At 40.8% G+C, this 22,850-nt stretch overlaps 2 protein-coding genes across 3 annotated transcripts in view; one reads left to right on the plus strand and one right to left on the minus strand.

Moving 5' to 3' along the window:
• The window catches only part of MPHOSPH8 (M-phase phosphoprotein 8), a 53,341-nt gene extending 40,389 nt beyond the window's left edge, over positions 1 to 12,952 (plus strand). The window contains exons 10-14 of one of the 2 annotated variants that reach the window (XM_027064483.2): positions 2,118 to 2,272; positions 4,741 to 4,895; positions 7,911 to 8,038; positions 8,897 to 8,980; positions 9,608 to 12,952. In XM_027064483.2, the coding sequence (XP_026920284.1) occupies positions 2,118 to 2,272; positions 4,741 to 4,895; positions 7,911 to 8,038; positions 8,897 to 8,980; positions 9,608 to 9,649 (564 nt within the window). In that variant the 3' untranslated portion in view covers positions 9,650 to 12,952. The remainder of the gene's footprint in view (positions 1 to 2,117; positions 2,273 to 4,740; positions 4,896 to 7,910; positions 8,039 to 8,896; positions 8,981 to 9,607) is intronic. The other variant, XM_053203970.1, reaches the window with a different exon arrangement.
• PSPC1 (paraspeckle component 1) overlaps positions 12,742 to 22,850 on the minus strand; it is a 102,605-nt gene continuing 92,496 nt past the window's right edge. Inside the window, exons 9-10 of the transcript XR_003421922.2 lie at positions 15,527 to 15,625; positions 12,742 to 13,003 (exon numbers count right to left, since the gene is read on the minus strand). The gene's annotated coding sequence lies outside the window, so the exon portion shown is untranslated. The remainder of the gene's footprint in view (positions 13,004 to 15,526; positions 15,626 to 22,850) is intronic.

Genomic DNA, 22,850 nt, shown 5'->3' on the forward strand with positions numbered 1-22,850 from the left:
AAGGAATTGGATAAAAGACCAGGAGTTAGCAGACATATAGGGGACATTTTTTAAATTAAGTGAAATAATAGTCTGTACCCAGGTAGTGACAGTGGAGATGGAAGTGGGTAGACCAGTGTTTTAAAGAGGTAGAATTCATGGGACTTGGTAATTGACGGCTATGCTTGTAATCCTGTTTGCTAATTTAGGGAACACAGACAGTATACAATGGGAGTGGGGTTGCATTTGAGCTGAAGATGCTCAGATGTTTCACATTGTGATCTTTCGCTCAGGAGAAGGGTGTGGGCTGTATATTCAGATTCGGGTTCATCTGTGTAGACAACATGATTACAGCCCTAGGCTGAGAGTTGGGTCACCACTGAGATTTGGAAGGGAAAGAACGGTCAGAGAAGGCAGCCATATAGGAAAGACTAGAGGAAGAGGAAGATCAGGAGGGAGAGGTATCCTGAGTGAGCTGGCCCGAAGCATCTGTGGGGCAGAGATGCCAAAGAACAGTGGGCTGAGAAATTGGGAGAAAGGGAGAAATTGCCCTTGGGGGTTAGAGTTTCAGAAATGTTTAAAACAAAATAAAAAACCTTTCATCTCAGAAATAATGTATAAACTTGATCATTACCAGAATGTGAGGGTGTGGAGAAACCACATTCTCACCCCCTAATGTTGGGCATATAACTGGTCCCAGCAGGGGCCTCTCACCCTTCCTGCTACTGACATTGTGGGCCAGATCACTTGTAGGATGTGTCACAGCATCCCTGACCTCTGCACCAGGTGACATAGTACCCACCCTCAGGTGTAACAACCAGAAATGTCTCCATCAATTGCCTGAATTCCCCTGAGGGCAAAACCACCCCAGTGAGAACCACAGGGTTACATGCTTTTGAAGGGCATTTGTCAGATCTGTCACTAGATGCATGCCCTTTGACCTAGCGATTACACGGCTTAGACGCCTGCTCTGTAGAAATGCTGTCCCGCATGCTCAGTAGCACACGAGATGGCATTGTTCTTGTGGGAAAGCTTACCGGCTTGGCCCTGTTCCATGTTCAATATATATTATATATATTTTAATATTGAAACATATTGTCAAATTGGTTTCCGTACCACACCCAGTGCTCATCCCAACAGGTGCCCTCCTCAGTGCCCATCAGCCACGTTCCCTTCCCCCATCTGCATCAACCCTCAGTTTATTCTCAGTTCTTAAGAGTCTCTTATGGTTTGCCTCCTTCCCTCTCTGTAACTTTTTTTTTTCCCCTTCCCCTTCCACATAAGAGTGAAAACATACGGTATCTTTCTCTGTATGACTTACTTAGCATAACACTCTCCAGTTCGATCCACGTTGCTACAAAAGGCCGTATTTCATTCTTTCTCATTGCCAAGTAGGATTCCATTGTATATCTGTGTACAATATATTATTTTAATTTCAGCCTCAGTGTCGTGAGGCAGAAGTACCGTTATCCCCTCTTGACAAGTGGAAACAGTGAGACTCAGAATTAAGGGATTTACTTGAAGTCACAAAGCCGGTAAGTAACAGAGACAGGAGAGAGCCTGGATGTAGGTCTTTTTACTCTAGAAATGGTCTTTGAACTGCATCCAGCTCCATCTTAGATTTGCTGGATTCAGATTTGTATCTGTGCTTAATTAGTCTCCTTTAAAGCAGCTTCTAGGAAAATCGTGAAATTACTTTGTGATGCTAAGAGAGCTCCCTTAGAGATTCCCAAGAGGATCTCACTTGTCTGGGTGCTAAGGTATCGGCTGCTAGGGCACAGGACTTGGCCTGAAGAGTGGAGCACGCCAGAGCTTAGAAAGGCCTGGTGTTTGTTCTGTCTTGGGACAGAAGTACCTTTCTCAGACTTGCCCATTTCCCCAGGAGTCAGGGAGGAGATTGAATGTAGCACAGATTTCGGTACTGTTCGCAGACTAAAAGGAGCATATGCCACCTGTCGTTGATGTCACAGTTTGTAACCGTGGGTGAGACCTGATAACCGTGTTCTCCCCCCCTCTCTGACCTTCTGTCCTCTTCTCGAAGAACACCTGGGCTCACGTGTGGAGAAGGGGACAAACACTGCTGGGTAGTTCTCTTATTTTGCAGTTAAGTGATTACTACTCCTTTTTTCCTGTCATAGGCCTGTAAAAGAGGAAATTCTGATATCGTACGACTTGTAATTGAATGTGGAGCTGACTGCAATATTTTGTCAAAGCACCAAAATAGTGCCCTGCATTTTGCGAAGCAGTGTAACAACGTGTTGGTGTACGACTTGCTGAAGAATCATTTAGAGACGTAAGTGTGCGTGAATGTGCCATGGTTCAGTCACAGAGTCGTCTTGGACACGTCATCATTAGAGGTGTGGAACGGGAAAAGATTGTCGCGTGGAAGTCCTGCCAGGTTTCTGTTCTCAAAAGCTCATACGTTTAGTAAGTGCCATATGAGTTGTTTTTCCGCAAGTCCTTGAGGTCCTCAGACTTTTAAACTTAACACAGTCTTGCCTAGGAGTAACTCCTTAAAACCTTAATTATGCTTGCAATTTGGCTTACGGACATTTTCTCAAAACTGCGTAAGCTGTAGTTGTTGCTTTTTTAATAGACATAATTTTTAGAGCAGTTTTAAGTCACGGTGAAGTTGAGCCGAAAGCCCAGAGGTTCCTAAATACCCTCTGTTTCCACACATGCACAACTTCCCCACCAACTTCTGTCACCAGAGTGGTGTATGCACGAACCCAGTGAACCTGCATGGACTGTTCTCGTCCAAACCCCCTTGTTTACCTGAGGGTTCACCTTGGTGTTGTGCAGCTTGGGGTTTTAACACATTGTAATGACATGTACCCACCATTGGTGTCATTCAGAGTGCCACTGCCCTGAACATCCTCTGTCCTGCTTATCCCTTCCTACCCCCGACCCCTGGCAACCACTCGTCTTTTTACTTTCTCTCTAGTTTTGCTTTTTCCGGAATGTCATGCAGTTGTAATCCTGATGCTTGCCTTCTTCACATGGCTTCTTTCTCATAGTAGTAGGCATCGAAGATCCTTCCATGCCTTTTTTTTAATGTTCGCTCGTTTGTTTGAACTCCAGTATAGTTGACATACAGGGTCACACTGGCTTCAGGTGGACGGTGTAGTGACCCGGCAAACCCGGTGCCCCTCCGTGACGAGTGTACGCTTTTTCCCGGTCACCTGTTTCAGCCTTCCCCCTACCAGCCTCCCCTCTGGCCACCACACTTTGTTCTCTGTAGTTAAGAATGTGTTTTTTGGTTTGTGTCTTCATTTTTCCTTGGTTTGTTTCTTCAGTTCCACACATGAGTGAAATCGTATGGTATTTGTCTTTTTCTCTGACTTCACTTAGCGTAATGCTCTCTAGCTCCACCCATGTGGCTGCAAGTGACAAGACATCGTTCTTTTTTATGACTGAATAACATTACATTGTATATGTATTCCACATCTTTATTCATCAGTCGATGGACCAAGAGTTGGGCCGCTTCCAAAATCTGACTGTTGTAAATAACGCTATAAAAACATAGCCACCTCCGTCCTCCGTGTCTGATGGCTTGATAGCACATTTCTTGTTTTACTGAATAGTATCGCATTGTCTGGATATACCCCAGTTTATCCTTTCAAGATCATTCTTTTTCAAGCGAATTATTAGTATTATTTTTCTTTGTTAGAGAGAGGACAAGTGGGCAAGAGAGAGAGAATCTTAAGCAGGCTCCATGCTCAGCACGGAGTCCAACCCTGGGCTTGATTCCACAAGACTGGTATCGTGACCCAAGCCAGAATCGAGAGTTAGATGCTCATCCAGCTGAGCCACCTAGGCACCTCTTTTTAAGTGAATTCTAAATCATTTTATTCTAATTAAAAGTTCATGCAAGTCATTCGGTAGCTTTTTCACTTAATTATTTTGGCAACACAGAAACTTCACAAACAGTTACAAACAGTAGGTAACACAAGTAAGGTGTTTATTGTTCATGTAACAGGAAGTCCGGGGGTAGGCAGCCTTCGGCAGGAATGGCCACTCTTCCCCTCTCTTCCTCCTCCACCGCCAGCCACGCTCAGGGTGTGACTCGGATCTTCGTGCCTGCACAATAGTTACTCCAATTCCAGTATCAATATCCTAAGCAGCAAGTAAGGTAAATTTCAGACGAGAGACAAAAAACAGAACGAAAGGGCATGTGCGTGGTGAGTCTGCCGACATCGGCGGCCTTTGCCGGAAGCCTTCCCCAGCTGGTAATTTTTGTGTGTCTGTGATCCAGCACACCGGACTTCTCCTAAAACCAGAATGTCCTGGGCAAACCAAATGAGTCGTTTAAAAATATTTTCTGAATTAGCACTTCTCAGTTCATTCGACTGCTTTCTAAACTAAGTACTATAACAAGGCGTGTGTGTGTGTGTGTGTGTGTGGCAGTTTTTGAATTAATTAATAGAATTCTCATTTTCATAGACAAATAAGTCCTGAGTGCTGTCCGTGTACCAGGAAGTATTCAGAAGACTGGGAAGATGGAGACAGCAGTGAGGGAGAAAGATTTGCTCTCTTACAGCCTGAATTTCCATGTGACAGCACAGACAGTAAGACACATACATAGTGTGTCAGATGCCGAGTGCTAAAGAAAAGTGCAGAGAGGGAACAATGAGTAGGGAGTTAACGTTTTTTTTTTTTAAGTTGATTGGGAAGGCCTCACCGGTATTGAACAGTTTGATGATAATGTGACTCATGGTTATTTTCTACGTCAATATTAACAAGTCTATTCTTTTTTGTTAGACTTTCAAGAGTAGCAGAAGAAACGATAAGGGACTACTTTGAGGCACGTCTTGCTCTGTTAGAACCAATCTTCCCAATAGCATGTCACCGTCTCTGTGAGGGGCCAGATTTTTCAACGGATTTCAATTATAAACCCCCACAGAACATACCAGAAGGTAAGCCTATGTTTTCTCTCAGTTTGAAAAGGGACACTTTAACTAATTTTTAAACAGTGTAGACCTCTTTCTGTGAACATAACTTGAACAGAGTCCCAGTGCGTGTAATAATTCTGCCAAATGGTTAACAGCAGGGCTACTCTGGCAGAGAGAAACCCAGTTGGTACCCACCATCCTAGGTGACCTGGAGGGACCCACAGAGCACTGTGTTAGCACTTGTTTAAAAAGTACGGAAGTTGGGGCAGCTCTTTCTGCCCACAGGTCCTGTCCCCGTACTTTAATAAAACCATTTCTCTCTCTCACACACACACACACACACACACACACACACACACAATGGAAGTTGGGTCTTAATAATTGTACTTGTTTGGTTTTTTCTTTTTTTAATGTTTATTTATTTTGAGAGAGAGTGCGTGCGTGCACAAGCAGGGGAGGGGCAGAGAGAGAGAGAGCGAGAGAATCCCAAGCAGGCCCCCGTCTGGCAGTGCAGAGCCCAATGTGGGGCTTGAACCCATGAACTGTGAGATCATAACCTGAGCCGAAATCAAGTCAGCACTTAACCAACTGAACCACCCACGCACCCCTAGTTATGTTTTTTTTTTTTAATTGAGTTTTATTAAAATTTAGTTAGCTTCAGGATTCTAAGCCCAGAGTGAGTGTTTCTCCTGAATAAGCCAGTGTCTTGGCTCATCGTAAAGTTGAGTACCGAGAGATGGAAACTTCAGTTCTGCTTCCTAGGCTCTGCTTAACAGCTGCTTTGCAGGCAAGACCATGACCATGGCATGGCCTTCTATGGGACACTGGGACACCACATGTTTAAATGGAGATAACACTGTCTCTGCCTGAAAGTAGGAAGCTGGGCTTTTCCTTTTCTGTTAAAAAAATAAAAACATCCATTTAAAAAATATGTATTCAGGGGCACCTGCATGGCTCAATCAGTTAAGCGTCCAACTTTGGTTTTGGCTTAGGTCATTATCTCGTGGTTTCATGACTTAGAGCATTACGCCGGGCTCTGTGCTGACAGCACGGAGCCTGCTTAGGATTCTCTCTCACTCTCTCTCTGCCCCTCCCCCACTCATGCTAGGTCTCTCTCAAGATAAATAACTTAAAAATTGTTTTAAATTAATAAAATAAATCGTATGGATTCCTTAATGGAAATTTAATTAAAATATAGCCATGAAAATTTCATACCATGAAAAGACCTCTATTCATAACACCTGTGTTTAGTGACCTGGACACTGAAGAATCATTTGTGGCTTCCACTGTCCAGATGGTTAGTTCGCATTGCTGGGTGGCGAGCACCAGGTCGGGGGTTGAGGTGCAGGGATGGGTGAGTTGAGCCCGGCGTCTCCCAGCATGCGTAACTCATGGGCCCCAGAGCACCAGGACTGCCTTAGGGTTACTGAGGGCTCTTTTCTGCACATGCACAACATCTGCAGCCAACAGAAATTTTCTGTTTCCAAAATCTCAAAGATGCCTCGTCGTCCTCAGACCGAAGATCCTGATAGGTTTTCCTGCCCCTCGCTAGCTCGTGAGAGATGCAAGACTCTCAGGCCCCACCCAGACCTGACCCTCAGTCCACACCCTGGTGAAGTCTCCATTTAGGAGCACACTCAGCCCTGAGAAACACTGACCTTGGGCTCTTGAGGAGACTGTAATTGTTCAACACCTAGTTCGGCTGGAGAAAATGTTTATATCGATACCACAAAACAACTGCTGGCAAACTGATTAGAGTCCCCTGTGTCATTTTCTTCTGTGAAATTCAAGTATTTGTCAGAGGAGAGCAAATAAACACACCTCCCTTAGATCTCCTTTTGGTCAGAATAAACAGCACCTGAATGAAAGATTTTCGGATAGGATTTTCCCTATTGACCATGTGTCCCCATTCGGGCCATTTTGAAGAGTCACCACCCTCCTTTTCGGTGCAGTCAGTAATAGATACTCAACTCTTTGATAGTGGAGCTGACGGGAAAAAGACTGTAGGCCTTCTCTTCTTTTGAACCTCAGCACTCAGGTGAGTGGGGGGTTGCATTTTAAAGCTAGAGAGCAAAACCAGGACGTCAGACCTTAAACAGCTTGAAAGGAAAGGTAAGAGGGCCAGGGGCTCTGTGTGTCCTTCTTTCCCTGGGATCAGGACAGATGGTTCCTTGGAGTCTCTTTTATGAAGTATAGAATTGTTCTGGACCATTGTTTTTTTTGTCCTGAAAGTGGCTTACCAGAAGGGTCATGAGTTCATACGCCTATTTTCTGTTATACTGGAAACTAGGGCTTACGTTCAAAGAAATGAGTCATGCGGTACAGTTCGGATATTCAATGAAAGCTTCAAACCTCATGTTCCTCCCCCCGCCTAGAATAACTTTGGGTATTAACCGAAAAATCTGGAAAGAGCCAAATACCATGTGGAAGAAAATGGACAATCATTCAAACCCACACCCAGAAACAGCCACCACAGAAGTTTGCTTCCATGGACATTTGCATTCCATGGACATGAATATGTATTCAGCTGCAAATTATAAATACCGCTACCTTTTTAGACCAAAACCTGTTATGTAGAAAAGCGTATTTTTAAAATTTTGATTCATGAGTTCTCAGTAGGGATTAGACAGAAATTAAAAGGGATCTGTGGTTTGAAAAGTGCTGGGAGGGACACCTGGGTGGCTCAGTTAAGCATCTGACTCTTGCTTTCGGTTCAGGTCGTGAGCTCATGGTTCATGAGTTTGAGCCCCAGGTTGGGCACAGAGCCTTTGGAATTCTCTCTCCCCCTCTGTCTCTGCTCCTCCCCTGCTCACTCTGTCTCTCTCTCAAAATAAACTTTTAAAAAATTTTTTCTAATGCCAAGTTTTGAAATTGGAGGACTGATGATTTGGTGTGAATGGGCACCGGGTGGGGCGCTGCTCCACCCAGGCGCATTCCGGGGACCGCTTCCAACTTGTACGGGGTGCATCTCCCTCTGAGCTGAAAGGTGGCCATGTTAGGAGTGGTATTAAAATCTGTGTTTACATCTCCCTTATTCAGGCTCTGGCATCCTGCTGTTTATTTTCCATGCAAACTTTTTGGGTAAAGAAGTAATTGCTCGGCTCTGTGGACCGTGTAGTGTGCAAGCTGTAGTGTTAAATGATAAATTTCAACTTCCGGTTTTTCTGGTAAGATTTTCTGTAGTTCGTTACTGAAAAGCACATTCTTCTGATCCAGAAGCACAGATGACGTTTAAATTGCTGTTTTAATAAAGTACATTAATTTTAATTTAGTAAACCACTTGGAAATGAGGCAATAACCCATAATCATAAAGTAAAATTGTCCAACATTTTGTCAATGTTAAGTCTGGATTTCTAAATGTTTGATATATATGCCTTAAGTTACATTTATCACGTCTTAGAAATTCTTAAGGTAGAAGAAACATACTGATTTTAAAATACTCTGCCTTTTCCCACTGTTATAATTACAAACATTCACTTAAAGAAAAATTTGGAAATCTTAAAAGTATTCTGTTCTTCAAATACCCAGAAACACAACCACTAGTATAACATGGGTGTACTTAGGCTGAGCTTTAGGCAACCATTGTACTGTAATTTTGCTTTATAATAACAAATGTATTAGTGGCTATATACATTTTTTAACATAAAAAAATGGTCTTGAAGAATCTTTGTGTAGGTCTCCTTTTACACAGGTAGAATTCTTTCCTTAGGCTGAATTCAGCAAAATTAACTGGTTATGAAGATTTTTTAACACTCAGGCTCTATATGGCTGGATACATGCTAATCCTAAAGATTTATCTGAGTATTGTTTTTTTGCAGATAAATCTTAAGCTTTTTTGTCATTTGTATCTTTTTAATAAATCAAGGGGAAAGTAGTCACAGGAAATTGCTTTATATAAATTAAAATACAAAACTGGTATTCTCTTCTATCACTGGGAGTCTGAAAGGTTTTTGTTCTCTTAAGCTACAGTGATACTCTTAGACGTAGAAGTTTGAGGAAACACTGACTGTGGTCTTTCTCTCTAGGATAGCCATTTTGTTTACTCGTTCAGCCCTGCTACAGGCCTCAATAAACTCTTCATAAGGTTGACGGAAGCGCCTTCTGCCAAGGTGACAATCCTTTCCTCACATTTAGTGCAACTACTCACATTGCTATTCCAGCAGCAAGCCCAATGTGGGGCTCAGTCTCACGAACCATGAGATCATGACCTGAGCTGAAGTAGGTGCTCAACCAACAAAGCTACCCAGGTGTCCCTAAGCATCCAATGGTCGTGAGTTCACAAGCCCCACATTGGGCTCCACGCTGGATGTGAAGCCTACTTAAAGGGGAAAAAAAAAAAAAGAACATACAATGTGTTAGACATAATTGTGTGTCATAAATTGTGTGGAAAGATGAGAAGAATGCATCTCTCCAGTACGGAGCAGCCGGAGTTGTATTCTAGGCTGTTATTTAATGGCCATATGTATGTCTCATAGGCTGCTCACTAAACATTTCTTTGTAAAATGAAGATGAACCAAAAAAGTCTATGTAATAAGTGGTAGTTATTTACTATAATAACTTTAAGCACTTGGATTTTTTAAAAGTGATAACCTAACACTTGAATTGATAATCAATTTGAGAACATTGCCAAATAAGAACTCTCAGCCGCGCGCGCGCGTGTGTGTTTTCCCTCCTCTAAGAAAGGGGGGCTCGGCAGAGGTGTTGGTGCTGCTACGTTGCCTCTTTTCTTTCAACAGGTGAAGTTGCTGATAGGCGCATACAGGGTGCAGCTGCAGTGACGGAACAGAGTCGGGACGGAGTCCTTTCCAGACCTGTTTTAGGACCCTGGCACAGCTAACACCTCCAGATTTGAAGTTTCATCTGTAAACCTCTTGCAGTTTCGGGCTGGGTATCTGTTACGGGCTGTAAGATGGGACGTGGGGGTTCTAATATATTCTGAAATAGAGATGTATTTGTGCCAGTGTTCTCAAATCTCGATGTTGTCTCCAGACTGCATACTTCGGTTTTTCCACAATGTGGAATGGTATATAGAATTATTTAAGAAAATTAAAAGTCTCTTTTCTAACTTGAAATTTTCTACTAGCCCTGGTGAATTTCTGCATTAAAAACAAGTCTGTGTATGCCAAGCACTAAGTAAGGGGCGAATTTGCTGGCCTCGAAGGATGACTTCTCTGACTTGGTAGGCAGGTTCGAGGGAGGCGGTTGCCACAGGTCCTGAATTGGAGGTGACAACTTTTTGTATTTGCAGTTACCCTTTATTCCGGGAAAAGATAAAAGAAGATATGACTCACGAACTAACTTTTATCCTTGTTCTTAGAATCCATCAAGTAATTTTTAAAAAGCAGATCCTGTGCCCTTGTTACAAACGCTGGGAAGGCAGCCGAGGTTTGTCCGCCACACTGGGCCTCATGTGAAGAGCTATCGTCTCTACAGATTCCCCACAGATCTTAAATTCTCTTAAGAAATATTTGGCAAACTAGTAAGTCAAACTCCATCTGGACTACAGAGATGTATAAAATCATTTAGTTCCTGATTGGTTTTATAATTGTTTGAATTACAATTTTAATGAAAATTTCAAAAGGTCACATATTTGACCACATTGTACAGATATTTGAGAGAGCCGTTTTTACTTTACAGTACTAAAACGGCCTTTTCCTACAGTTTTCTCAATAAAATACCACAATGTTGGTCTATTTTCTTTGTATTTCAAGTCTCAAGACTTCAAGGTGGATACTAATGTGTAATATTTTTAACTAAATGACAGCTGGGATTGGAATTTTTTCAGCTATATTGAATCATGTACTAGTACTGTATCTAGTACTTTCTAGAAAAATCACAAGACCGAGCAGCAGTGGATAGGTCAGGAACAGCAAGGGAGACAGTACCTTAATCTAATACACACTAAGAGATATGGGTTTTTAAAGAAAATTTGTTCTGTCAAAATCATGCTGAAGATCTCCATCATCATCTTTATAAGCACACATTATTACAAGGTGATGTACTGTTGATCCAAGAGGTAAGGCCAGGCTAGAAACCAAGTAGCACGACGAGTAGTTCCTTCAGTAGGAGTTTAGGCTCAGAAGGATGAAAGCTGTTAGAAGTCAGCAAGGAGAAAAAAAAAAAAAATCTTTAACAGATGAAACTTAATTATAGGAAAAGTGGCAAGTTCTTTTGACAGAAGCGGGGTCAGGGAAGGAAGACAAAGTTTGAGCTTACTTGGAGTAACACCACCTTTGAGTTGTCCATCTCAGCTTTGTGCCAGATGTGCTAGTAAATTCTGTAAACAGTTGTGTCTACCAGGAATGGAAGGTACAGCCACACAACCTAATACATTTTGCTCTAAATTATACCTTTGTTGTTGTTCTTTTGAGAGAGAGGGAGGGGCAGAGAGATGGAGGGAAACTCCCAAGCAGGCTCTGCGCTGACAGACACGGGGCTCAGACTCACAAACGGGGAGATCATGACCTGAGCCGAGATCAAGAGCAGATGCTTCACTGACTGAGTCCCCCCGGCGCCTCAGCTATAGCTTCTCTGGAGCCAAATGAAAAGCACACTTGTCCACTTTGGTTTCTTAAGGGTGAAGGAGACTTGAATTGTCTTGAGACTCGCACTTGAGAGAGTGGTTTCTTGCTGGTTCTGTGATGAGGCAGCTAATAATTCCGTCAGATATTAATAATGCTGCTACTTTGATTATTCAAATAAAGTATGTACAAAGTGTGAGCCTTGGTTTCTCTGGAAAACAAAGCAATTCTCAAGCGGCAGCTTAACCAAAAGGTTTACAGACCTGCTTAGGTACTGCAGGTCAAAACCAAAGCAATCTTCTTAGAAAGTATATACAACACAGAATATATAACTAAACTTTATCATCTGGGCCGTGGGTGATATCACTAAGTACATCATCACTGAAAAGCACACAGTCCACATTTTTACTTCAATTTTATCTTAGAAAAAAATCACCCTCAGTCTTTACTCTTTTCTGGTGCATATGGCAGTGAGGACATCCTAATTGGATGACTCAGTGAACTTCTATATCATTCGTATCTGGCCCACTCTAATAAGCATGGCTGTAGCGGAAAACACATTATACGGGCTTTTCTCCGCAATGGTTAGTACCAAAGAGAAACCTCTAATACCTAACACTATGCAAATGTTGGACCACAGTTAGTTTGCTTTCACTCCGAGAATAGGTCATTTAGGATCACTGATTAGCAAAGACCAAGGAAAAGGAGGATACATACGCCAGAATTGTCAAAAAGTGACTTGAATAATTCTGAAAATGTTAACATTTCATACAGTTCATGTTTCATAGCCTAAATACTATATAAACTCCTAAAACTGTTGTAAACTTTTTAAACTTTATTGGCTAAGTAAACGCAGAGAACCACTCACAGGATCCATACGGCTTTCCTCTTCTCTGTGCAGACTTGCAGATAAATCTCCTTTCAGACCAAACTGGGATTTCTAGGCCTCACATCTACTTCCAAGTAAAGAAAAGTGTTACTAGTAAGCTAAATCTAATTACAGTGAGGAGGCACAAATAAGGACCAAATTAAAATCCAGAAATAGTCCTCTGCCGACATCCAGAGCCCCCAAGAACCCCAGCTGGAATCTAACCCTAATACTGCATATCAGTTTAACTTGGAAGAAATTAATTTTTCTTATTCTACAACACACTATTTCCCTCATACTCTTTGCTTTCTTTGGGCTTAAATATATATACATGGCTTTAGTAAAACATGATTTTCTCACAACAGTGCCAGATTTCATGAGTAGCCCCTTATCTTGGGGACTGACCCCAAATTGCAGGCTAGAGGGGATGCCAAAAAAAATCCCTCTAACAGTTCCCATTTATAGCAAATTGAAAGGAGAGTTTGTCTGTCATTCTGTATTTGTAGGCTACTACCACACTACTTTGCAACGTCAGCCAGCAAGAACTCTTACAACACCTGAATGAAAGTGGAAGTTTGCACCATTCCAGATATTTTAACCACGGAAAATTTGTCCATGAGGCATAATGTCAAGTGTTAACGATTATTCATAAGTTGTTTATATGGAGTAATAAATTCACAAGTGAAATCTGTTTTCTGGCTGTTTCTCCTCTGTCTTTAAAAGCTTTTCTCCCACAAGATGACCTGGAAAAAAAGACAAATTCTTTATTAGCAAACAGGAATTAATATCTGTAGTGTATTTTCTGTTATAAAAAACAAAATGTAGTCCCCATGGCAGAGCAACACCATCTGTTAGAAATGAAAATTCTCAGGCCTTCTAAATCACAAACAGTGGGGTCTGTATTCTAATAAGCCTCCAGAGGGTTCTGCTATACCTTGAAAACATGAGAACCACTGTTTCAAAGGATAACCTGAAGATAATCCAATTTTTAATAAAATTCCTGCATTTTGTTAACTTCCAAAACTTTAATAAAAGTTAATTATCTTCCTGAAATGAATCACTCTGTTTTTGCTGACTATAAAATCTGTAATAAAAAGCAGTTACTTCAAATAAAAACACTATTCATCTCTTACCAAAATTAACTTCAAAATCCTCAAGTTCCAATGACAAATTCACTTGACAAGCCTGTAAGATCTCTCTCCGCTGGCCACATAATGCCACAGCTTTGATCTGTGCCACAGTCAGCCTACGTATCTTAAATTTTTTCCCCTTACCCGTACATTCTGAGGTTATTTCTTCAAATTTTAAGTAAAGGATTCACAAAGAAGTCTGAAAATTTAATACCAACAAAAGGTCTAAAGGATATTTACAAAGTAATTCTCTAATTTCAAAAGGGATTCTAATTTTGTAAATAGTAGAAACCATAATTTACCTGGATGGCTTTTATCATTCCCTCCCCACCCCCTGGATTCTCTACACTCAATGTGAGGCTGGAACTCACAACTCCAGAGATCAAGAGTCGCACGCTCTACTGACTGAGCAAGCCAGGCACCCCTACCTACAGAGCTCTTAAAAATAAAGAATCTTGCTTTGCTGGATCCCAACCCTCAAGTTTACATTCAGTAGGTGGACCTGAGAATGTGCATTCTTGATCCCGGAGGAGAACAACACTGGTCTAAAGGGCCAGCTTTGAGAATTACTAACCAAAGTTAATTTCCTAGAGCTGGATAAAAGAACACAAACCAGAGCTCTCACATTTTTGTATTCATGGGCATCAGATACTTTAAAAGGGGGAAGTTTCTCCAGGTTTCCTTATATGCCAGAGCCTCTGACACAATGTATGCTCAGATCTCCTGAGATCTCGTTTCAGTGGGTAGTCTGGTTGATGTGGTCAGCTGTGCGTTGAGATTCTGCACTGCCAAGAGAAACCCTTAAGGCTGGTGCTGCTGGTCCCCAGGACAACCCTTGTAGCAAAAACAGAAGAGCTCCTTTATCGCCACCAGATAAAGTGGTTGGAAAAGAAATAACCTTAAAAGAATACTTTCTGGAGCTATTAGGATGACATTTTACCATCAACGGAATTCTGTCATAGTCACGATGTAGGGGTGCCTAGGTGGCTCAGTCAGTTGAACGTCCAACTCTTGATCTCAGCTCGGGTCACGACCTCGCAGTCTGTGAGATAGAGCCCTGCATCAGGCTCTGCGTGGATAGCATGGGCCCTGCTTGGGATTCTCTCTCAAGTAAATAAATAAAAAAATAATGCTTTTTTAAGTCACAATGTAAATGTTGCTATAAAATAGAAAATTTGCTACCTTTTAAAAGGGTAGGAAGAGCAGCAAGGGAGAAATGGAGCTGGTATCCCTAGTACTGATCTGAATTTATGATATTAAACCATTTCTGAGGGGCACCTGGGTTGCTCAGTCGGTTAAGCGTCCGACTTCAGCTCAGGTCACAATCTCACAGTTTGTGAGTTGAAGCCCTGCATCAGGCTCTGTGCTGACAGCTCAGAGCCTGGAGCCTGCTCTGGATTCTGTGTCTCCCTCTCTCTCTGCCTCTCCCCTGCTTGTGCTTTCTCTCTCAAAAATAAACATTAAAAAAAAAAAATTTTTTTTTTTTTTAATAAAAAAATCCACCATTTCTGAGATTACACACTTTCCGGGGCGCCTGAGTTGCTCAGTCAGTTGAGCGTCTGATTCTTGATTTTGGCTCAGGTCATGATCAGGATCAGGTCATGGGGTTGAGCCCTGAGACCAGCTCCACGCTCAGCGTGCCCGATCTATTCTTTCTCTTTCTCTTTCTTTCTTTCTCTCTCTCTCTCCCCCCCTCCCCCGCCCCCTCCCCAACTTGTGCTCTCTAAAATAAAAATAAATAAGATTTTTAACAAAGATTTACACACTTTACAAGGAACATAAGACTAAAATTCTAGACTTAGGATCACTAAAACCCAGGAGGGAACTTCTTTCTTAGTAAATAAGACCTGTTTAATATTTTATCTCTACTCTTAGTTCAGTTTTACCTAAGGACAAGTCAGTATACCAACCAGTGAGGAAAGACGAGGGCAAATGTGGAGTTAAAAATAGCCTCTGACTGCTCAGATAAAAGGGCGGTGCCCCTGCAGATCCCGTAGGACCGCGGAGGAGCAGAGGGTTCAGCTTCTACTACAGACTATCCTTCACATCCGTTCCGGAGGTCCGCAGGCAGCACCAGGAAGTAGGACTAAGGAAACTAAGAAGCAAGGAACGTTGTTTTAACGGACATTGACTGACCTGAAAGGAAATCTGACACCAGCATTTCCTAGTCTCTGAACTTGATTCATGCCAGAAGCCGATATTCAGGCAGCTTCATCCATGTTTTCTTTCACCCTCCTAGAAATAAAAATCAAATTTGGCCACAGTTTCAATGATCAATAAAAAGAAGTGTTAAATCATTTTCTTAAAGTTCTTAACCGTAATCGGTTCCCACTCAGTAAAGATCTTCCTTTGAATTAATTCACTTCCTCGAAGAACATCAACAGACTTAAAATTCAACTCAATTTTATGTCTTGGCATTAATCACTACTAAATCCTACACCTTGAGTTTCCAAGCCTGCTAATAATTTTAAAATATTGAGAGCCTAGTTTGCTAAATCCTTCCTTTTTATTTCGGTAGGCAGGCCCTCTTGTTTGCATGGTTGATCCCTCAGCATACCACTGCCTGAAATTTTATAATCCAGAATCCTACACAGGATACTGATTCCTACTCTAATTTGCAACATTTTATTCTACTTGTACTTGGGCAAGGCACACAAATATACCTCTTGTGCTCCATCAGAAAAAGACTCAACCGACCCTAATAATCCCTTGAACCAACATTCTCCAAACACAGAACATTAACCCCAGATTTTTCATTGGAATACAGTTTTAGATACATTATCTCATCCTTATAAATGTATTTTATAACATACCTGAAATGTTATACACAATACTACACTATTACAGCTTAGAAATACACAAATTGGCACTCAATTTTTTTTAACTGTTAGGGTACATGACCCCAAAACACTGAAAATAACTACCCTAAATTAATATTGTTTTCAAAACCCATTTGGGTCTCAATTTCACCTGAAAACTGGATGGAATATGAAACTGCTCCCAAAATCTGCATGTAAAAAAATATGTACACAAAATTCTGCATGTAAATTTAAGGGGATTCCAAATGATCCAGCAGGACCCCACGGTCCAAGTTATAAAACCTTAAATATTTTTTCAAACAACACATGCCACAAATCAACAAGAAATTATCTTTTATATATATTTCCACCTTCAAGTAGCATTCTACACATAATCTTAGGTAACTGTGAAGTCATTAAAGCATTCTTAAATTGGCTATATATATATATATATATATATATATATATATATGTGCACTTCTACCATTGTATTTCCTTTAGTAAAATTAAGGCTGACAAGAAGAATGGAACCATAAACCAAACTGCACAACTGGGTTACTAATTTTTTTTTTAATGCTCATTTATTTTTTAAAAAGAATCAGAGCACGAGCAGCGGAGGGGCAGAGAGAGAGAGGGAGACCCAGAATCTGAAGCAGGCTCCAGGTTCTGAGCTGTCAACACAGAGCCTGACATGGGGCTCAAACTCTTGAACCGTGAGACCATGACCTGAGCCAACGTTGGATGCTTAACCAACTGAGCCACTCCAGCTCTCCTGGATTACTAATTCTTAATGACACAAGGACTGCTAAAAATAACTGTCTTCTCAACTTCTCAAAAATGTGAACCTGCAATTTACAAAGCATTCATCACATATATTGAAACCTGGAAAGATAATCTCTAGAATTATCCAAGTTTAGTCGCCAATATCTAGTCTTTAAAAAGGTGGCTTAAGAGCGCCTGGGTGGCTCAATCAGTGGAGCATCCAATTCTTGGTTCTGGCTCAGGTCATGATCTCACAATTCATGGGTCTGAGTCCCACTGTCAGGCTCTGTGCTGACAGTGCAGACCCTGGCTTCTGAAGCCTTCTCTCTCTCTCTGCCCCTCCCCTGCTCACACTATCTCAAAATAAATAAAATTAAATTAATTAAGTTAAACTAAAAATAAAATATAGAATTAATTCCATTAAAACAAAAAAATAAATAAAATGGTGGCTTAATATCTGAATTCAATATTCAAAATCACTAGCATTCTGGTTAAAGACGTGGTGTTACAAAGAAGTGACCAGGTTTATTGTACACTGGATTATAATCAACATCAATGAAAGAATCACAGTGAGCCAATGGACGTGTACATCCATTCCACGATACAGATACTTTGGATTTAAAATCTGTAAAGTCCTAGAAAGGTGACACACATAATTCCGATGCTGAAGAACAGTGTCTCTATCAAAGCGATACTGTCAAATATTGGGGGGAGGAGAAGCAGCCAACAATTACATTAAAAGAAAAGGTCTCCTATAACTGAAATCTTAAGCATCACTGTAACAAGACACCACTTTGGACGAAAGTGGTCTATTTTTATTCAGGATAAAACTGGGTAAGAACTACATAGAAGTTCATGTTTGACTTGCCAAAACATGGATTAAGAGTGAAACATAGCTCCTCTGACCACACCCTAATACCTTTCATAGTCAGAAATGTAAGCATCCAATAATATCATGTATGCTTTTCTGATGATTTTTCTTAAAGAATAAAACATTAAAGATCTACAGAAGGCCCATTCTTAACAGTCAACTAGGTAACAATGACTCTCTCCTCTTTGAGTGAAAGAAGGTATCCTTTCCCACTGAGTACTCAACCCTACTCTCATCCACACATTACATGTAGTTTGCATTATTTAATATATAAGCTACAATAGAAGTAACGTCTAAGAAAGGGAGGTTTAAAATATAGGTTATACTTCAAGCATGGAGGCTGAGCAAGACTATTCAAATTACAACAAACTGTAAATACCCAAGACAGGACTTTAATGGCTCGTGTTGAAAACACCTTGCCAGAAATCAACCTAAAATTAGGTAACGATTTCCTCTGAAGTAGATTCCCATGGTATCAAACCCTAAAGGAGCCTGTGTTCCGAAGTTTGCAGGTACGGGGGAGAGGGGGACAGCCACGTTATCGAACATCACCATCAGAGACAGCTTAGACGGCATAGTGCTCACAACTGAATCTGACCCTTGGCCTTCATGACAAAGACCACAATACCAGTCACTGAAGCAATAAATAAGCCAAATGCTATCATTACAGGCAATTCACAACAGTGAAAATATGTAGCATATTCTTTACTAAGTAATTTTATTTGAATGTTAATAGATTCTCTTTAAGCAACAAAGAATATAACTTCAAAGAGTATAGGGAAATAGTGTGTGATTAAGTGAATAATATACCAGAAAGATTAGGCCAAAAACCCAAAAGTCATCTCCCAAAGAAACTTGAGAAAATGCCCATGAAAACAGCAAATCTCTAAAATAATACTACTTACACAAATTCACTCTTTCTGTTGGAATACAATTTCGACTGATGAACAAATGATATAACTGAATAGTTTCAGTTAACTGAATTAATTGGAAGTCACAATGACAAAAAGTTTCTTACCATTTTAGGGGCACCTGGGCATCCAACTCTTGATCTCAGCTCAGGTCATGATCTCACGATTCATGAGACTGAGCCCCACAACAAACTCTGTACTGTCGGCATGGAGCCTGCTTGGGATTCTCTCTGTGCCCCTCTCTCTCTCTCTCTGTCTCTCAAAATAAGTAAATAAACTTTTTAAGAAGTTTCTCAACATTTTAAATTCTCACCTCTTTTTGAGTTGAAAATTGGCAATAAAACATAGCAAACTGAGGGCTTTGATTTTTTTCATCAAACCCTATTTCTTCTACCCAAGTTAGCAGCAAGATATCATGATAAAAGCTCAATTATATAATTTCTATCTTCCAGCCGATATTTTACAAAAAGCAAAAATCCATAATATGAACATCCAATTTTGGATTCCCAACATCATCTGGCTTTCCAGAATTCTAATAAAGATCCCTATGGTTTTTTTACACAGATAGTGATGAAACCACACAACCTAGTTACAACAGTCCCCCCTTACCCACGGTTTCGCTTTTACCAGTTTTGGTTACCTACAGTCAGTGGTTATCTGGAAGCAGACGGTCCTTTCCTAATGTTTTGTCAGGTCAACAGTAGCCTAATACTACTTCACCACACTTCATCTCATCACATAGGCACGTCACATCAGCAAGAGAAAGGTGACAGTACAGTAAGACATTTTGACAATTACTTAAGCTGTTCTATTTTATTAGTTACTGTTATTAATCTCCCACTGTGCCTAACTTATAAATTAAGCCTTATCATAGTTACGTATATTAGGAAAAAACAGTTATCTGTAAGGTTTGGTAGTATCCACAGCTCCAGGCATCCACCTGGGTTCTTCAAAGTGTCTCCCTTATGCTCTGGTTTCTCTTCAGATCGCATAATTCTTTCGCCTTTTACAAAGTGTCTCCCTTAGATAAAGTGGGGGGAAGGGCTACTGTACAAACAGTAATAAGGGTATGACACACAAAAACATACCCAAATGACCAAGAAGTGTGAAAAGTTACTCAACATCCGAAGTTACTAGGAAAGCGTAAATTAAAACTACACGGATATACCTCTACACACTCACTCTATGGCTAACACTAACACAACTTGACAATACTGAGTGTTGGCAAGGATGCAGTACGGGACAGGAATCACGTGCACTGATGTAGGACAGACACTTTGGAAAATTAGCAGTTTCTAAGAAACATACATATCCACGATACTCCGCAATCCCACTCCCAGACATTTCCTCCCAGAAAAATGAGAAGTCTGAATGACTTGAACAGGAATGTTCACAGCAGCTTTATTCATTACAACCCAAACTGGAATCTAACCCAAGAATGTATCAGTAGCAGACTGGACAAACAAAATGTGGCATAGTCACTTCATGGTACGCTATGCGGCAATAAGACAGAACCAACTACTGACACCTGCAACAACACAGATGAATCTCAAAAGCACTATGTTGAATGAAAGAAGCCAGAGGCAAAGGGTATACATTCTATGATTCCATTTACATGAAGTTCAAAAACAAGCAAAACTAATCTATTGTGATCAAAACAAAACAGTGGTTGCCTGTGATGCAGGATGTACCGACTGGAAAGGAGCTCCTAAGATACAAAGTTTATGAAAATTAAGGCTGTCAAACCAAATAAAATTCACAAATTTAAATGACAGGCTATTCCAAATTTGTAAAAAGCATGATTTTAAGGTTTTTTTCCCCAAAGATTTTATTTTTGTAAGTAATCTCTATACCCAACGTGGGGTGCAAAATCATAACCCTGAGATCAACAGCCACACGCTTCACCAACTGATCCAGCCAGGCACCACAGGATTTTAAATTTTTTTAAATTAAAGAATCAGAAAAAAACTATTTTAAAGTTCATATAGCAACTCAAAATTAATAAATAAGGGTATCTGGGTGGCTCACTTGATTAAATGTCTGACTCTTGATTTCAGCTCAGGTCATGACCTCATGGTTCATGGGTTCGAGCCCTGCATCAGGCTCTGCTGACAGTGTGGAGCCTGCCTGGGATTCTCTTTCTCCCTCTATCTGCCCCTTCCCCTCTATCTGCCCCTTCTCCACTCACATTTGCTCTTGCTCTCAAAAATCAAAAACAAAAACAAAAAAACAAAATAAAATAAGGTCTTGAGTAGGTAAGAATCATCATTTATAAATATTAAATAATATTGAAATCTAGAAAATATTTACAAAATAAAGATTTTTTTTCAGCCTTATTGAGGACAACTAGATATTTCAGGAAAATAATTTATTGATACACAGTCTTTTTCTCCAACAGTCATAACATTTACTGTAGTTATCAAAGAAATATAAAATTCAGCAAAGACTCATATGAAATCTAATAAAGTACTTGATGATGACTTTTAGGGGTGCCTGGGTGGCTTAGTCAGTTAAGTGGCAGATTCTTGATTTCAGCTCAGGTCATGACCTCATGGTTCCTGGATTCCAGCCCCATGATGGGCTCTGCACAGACAGCAGAGAGCCTGCTTGGGATTCTGTCTCCCTCTCTCTCTGCCCCTCCCCAGCTCACATATGCACTCTCTCCCTGTCTTAAAAATTTATTTTTTTTCAATGTTTATTTATTTTTGAGACAGAGAGAGACAGAGCATGAATGGAGGAGGGTCAGAGAGAGGGAGATACAGAATCTGAAACAGGCTCCAGGCTCTGAGCTGTCAGCACAGAGCCCAACGCGGGGCTCGAACTCACAGACCACGAGATCATGACCTGAGCCGAAGTTGGCCGCTCAACCGACTGAGCCACCCAGGCGCCCCTCCCTGTCTCAAAAATTTTTTTAAAAAAGTGAAAAATGTGATGACTTTTATCATACATAATTAATGACTTCTAAGAAAAGTTACAACTCAGTTTCAAGGTCCCAGACCCATACATATTTTCAAGGCAATTGTCATGAGGTCAACAATGGCTTGTGACTGAAAGATACCACTGAAAATTTCCAAACTTAATTTTGTCCACAAATTCCTACAAAGGCGTTTCAATCAAAACAAAGGGGGGAGGGGCAGACGGAGGGGGGTCCCTGGGCAGCTCAGTCCGTTAAGAGACCAACGTCAACTCAGGTCTTCATCTTGTGGTTTGTGGGTTCAAGCCCCACATCAGGTTCTGCCGCTGACAGGTCACAGCCTGTGGACCTGCTTCAGATCTGTCTCCCTCTCTCTCTGCCCCTCCTCTACTCGCACTCTCTCAAATATAAACATTAAAATAATAAAAAAAATTTAAAAAGCATTATCCTCTTGTGATGACCTGAGATTTCTCAAGCACCTCTCCCCTAAAAAAGCCAAAGAAAACATATCCTTGATCATTGCATAAACAAGGTTAAGTTTTTTATGTTTGTTTTTTTTTTTTTTAAGTAATCTCTACACCCAACCTGGGGCTTGATCTCAAAACTCTGAGATCAAGAGTTGTATGCTCCACAGAGAAAGACAGATACCATATGGTTTCACTCTTATGTGGATCCTGAGAAACTTAACAGAAACCCATGGGGGAGGGGAAGGGAAAAAAAAAAAAAAAAAAAAGAGGTTAGAGTGGAAGAGAGCCAAAGCATAAGAGACTCTTAAAAACTGAGAACAAACTGAGGGTTGATGGGGGGTGGGAGGGAGGGGGGGGTGGGAGGGAGGGGAGGGTGGGTGATGGGTATCGAGGAGGGCACCTTTTGGGATGAGCACTGGGTGTTGTATGGAAACCAATTTGACAATAAACTTCATATATTGGGGAAAAAAAAAAAAAAAGAGTCATATGCTCTATAGACTGAACCAGCCAGGCAAACCCAGGGTTAAGTTTTTAAAAACAAATGGGAGTACAGTAATAAATTGCATTTTTAGTTCAAGATAGTTATGAACTTACCCGTATGGTTTCTTAGTTCTTTAAAAGTTGAATATTTCACATACATTACTGCACAAAGAACCTCAGTTTATTTAATGTATGAACCACATTCATTTATAACGAAATGGCACTGGAAATGAATTACCAAATGACATTCAACAGTT

Source organism: Acinonyx jubatus, chromosome A1 (assembly GCF_027475565.1).
Source record: "Acinonyx jubatus isolate Ajub_Pintada_27869175 chromosome A1, VMU_Ajub_asm_v1.0, whole genome shotgun sequence".
NCBI classification, from domain to species: Eukaryota; Metazoa; Chordata; class Mammalia; order Carnivora; family Felidae; genus Acinonyx; species Acinonyx jubatus.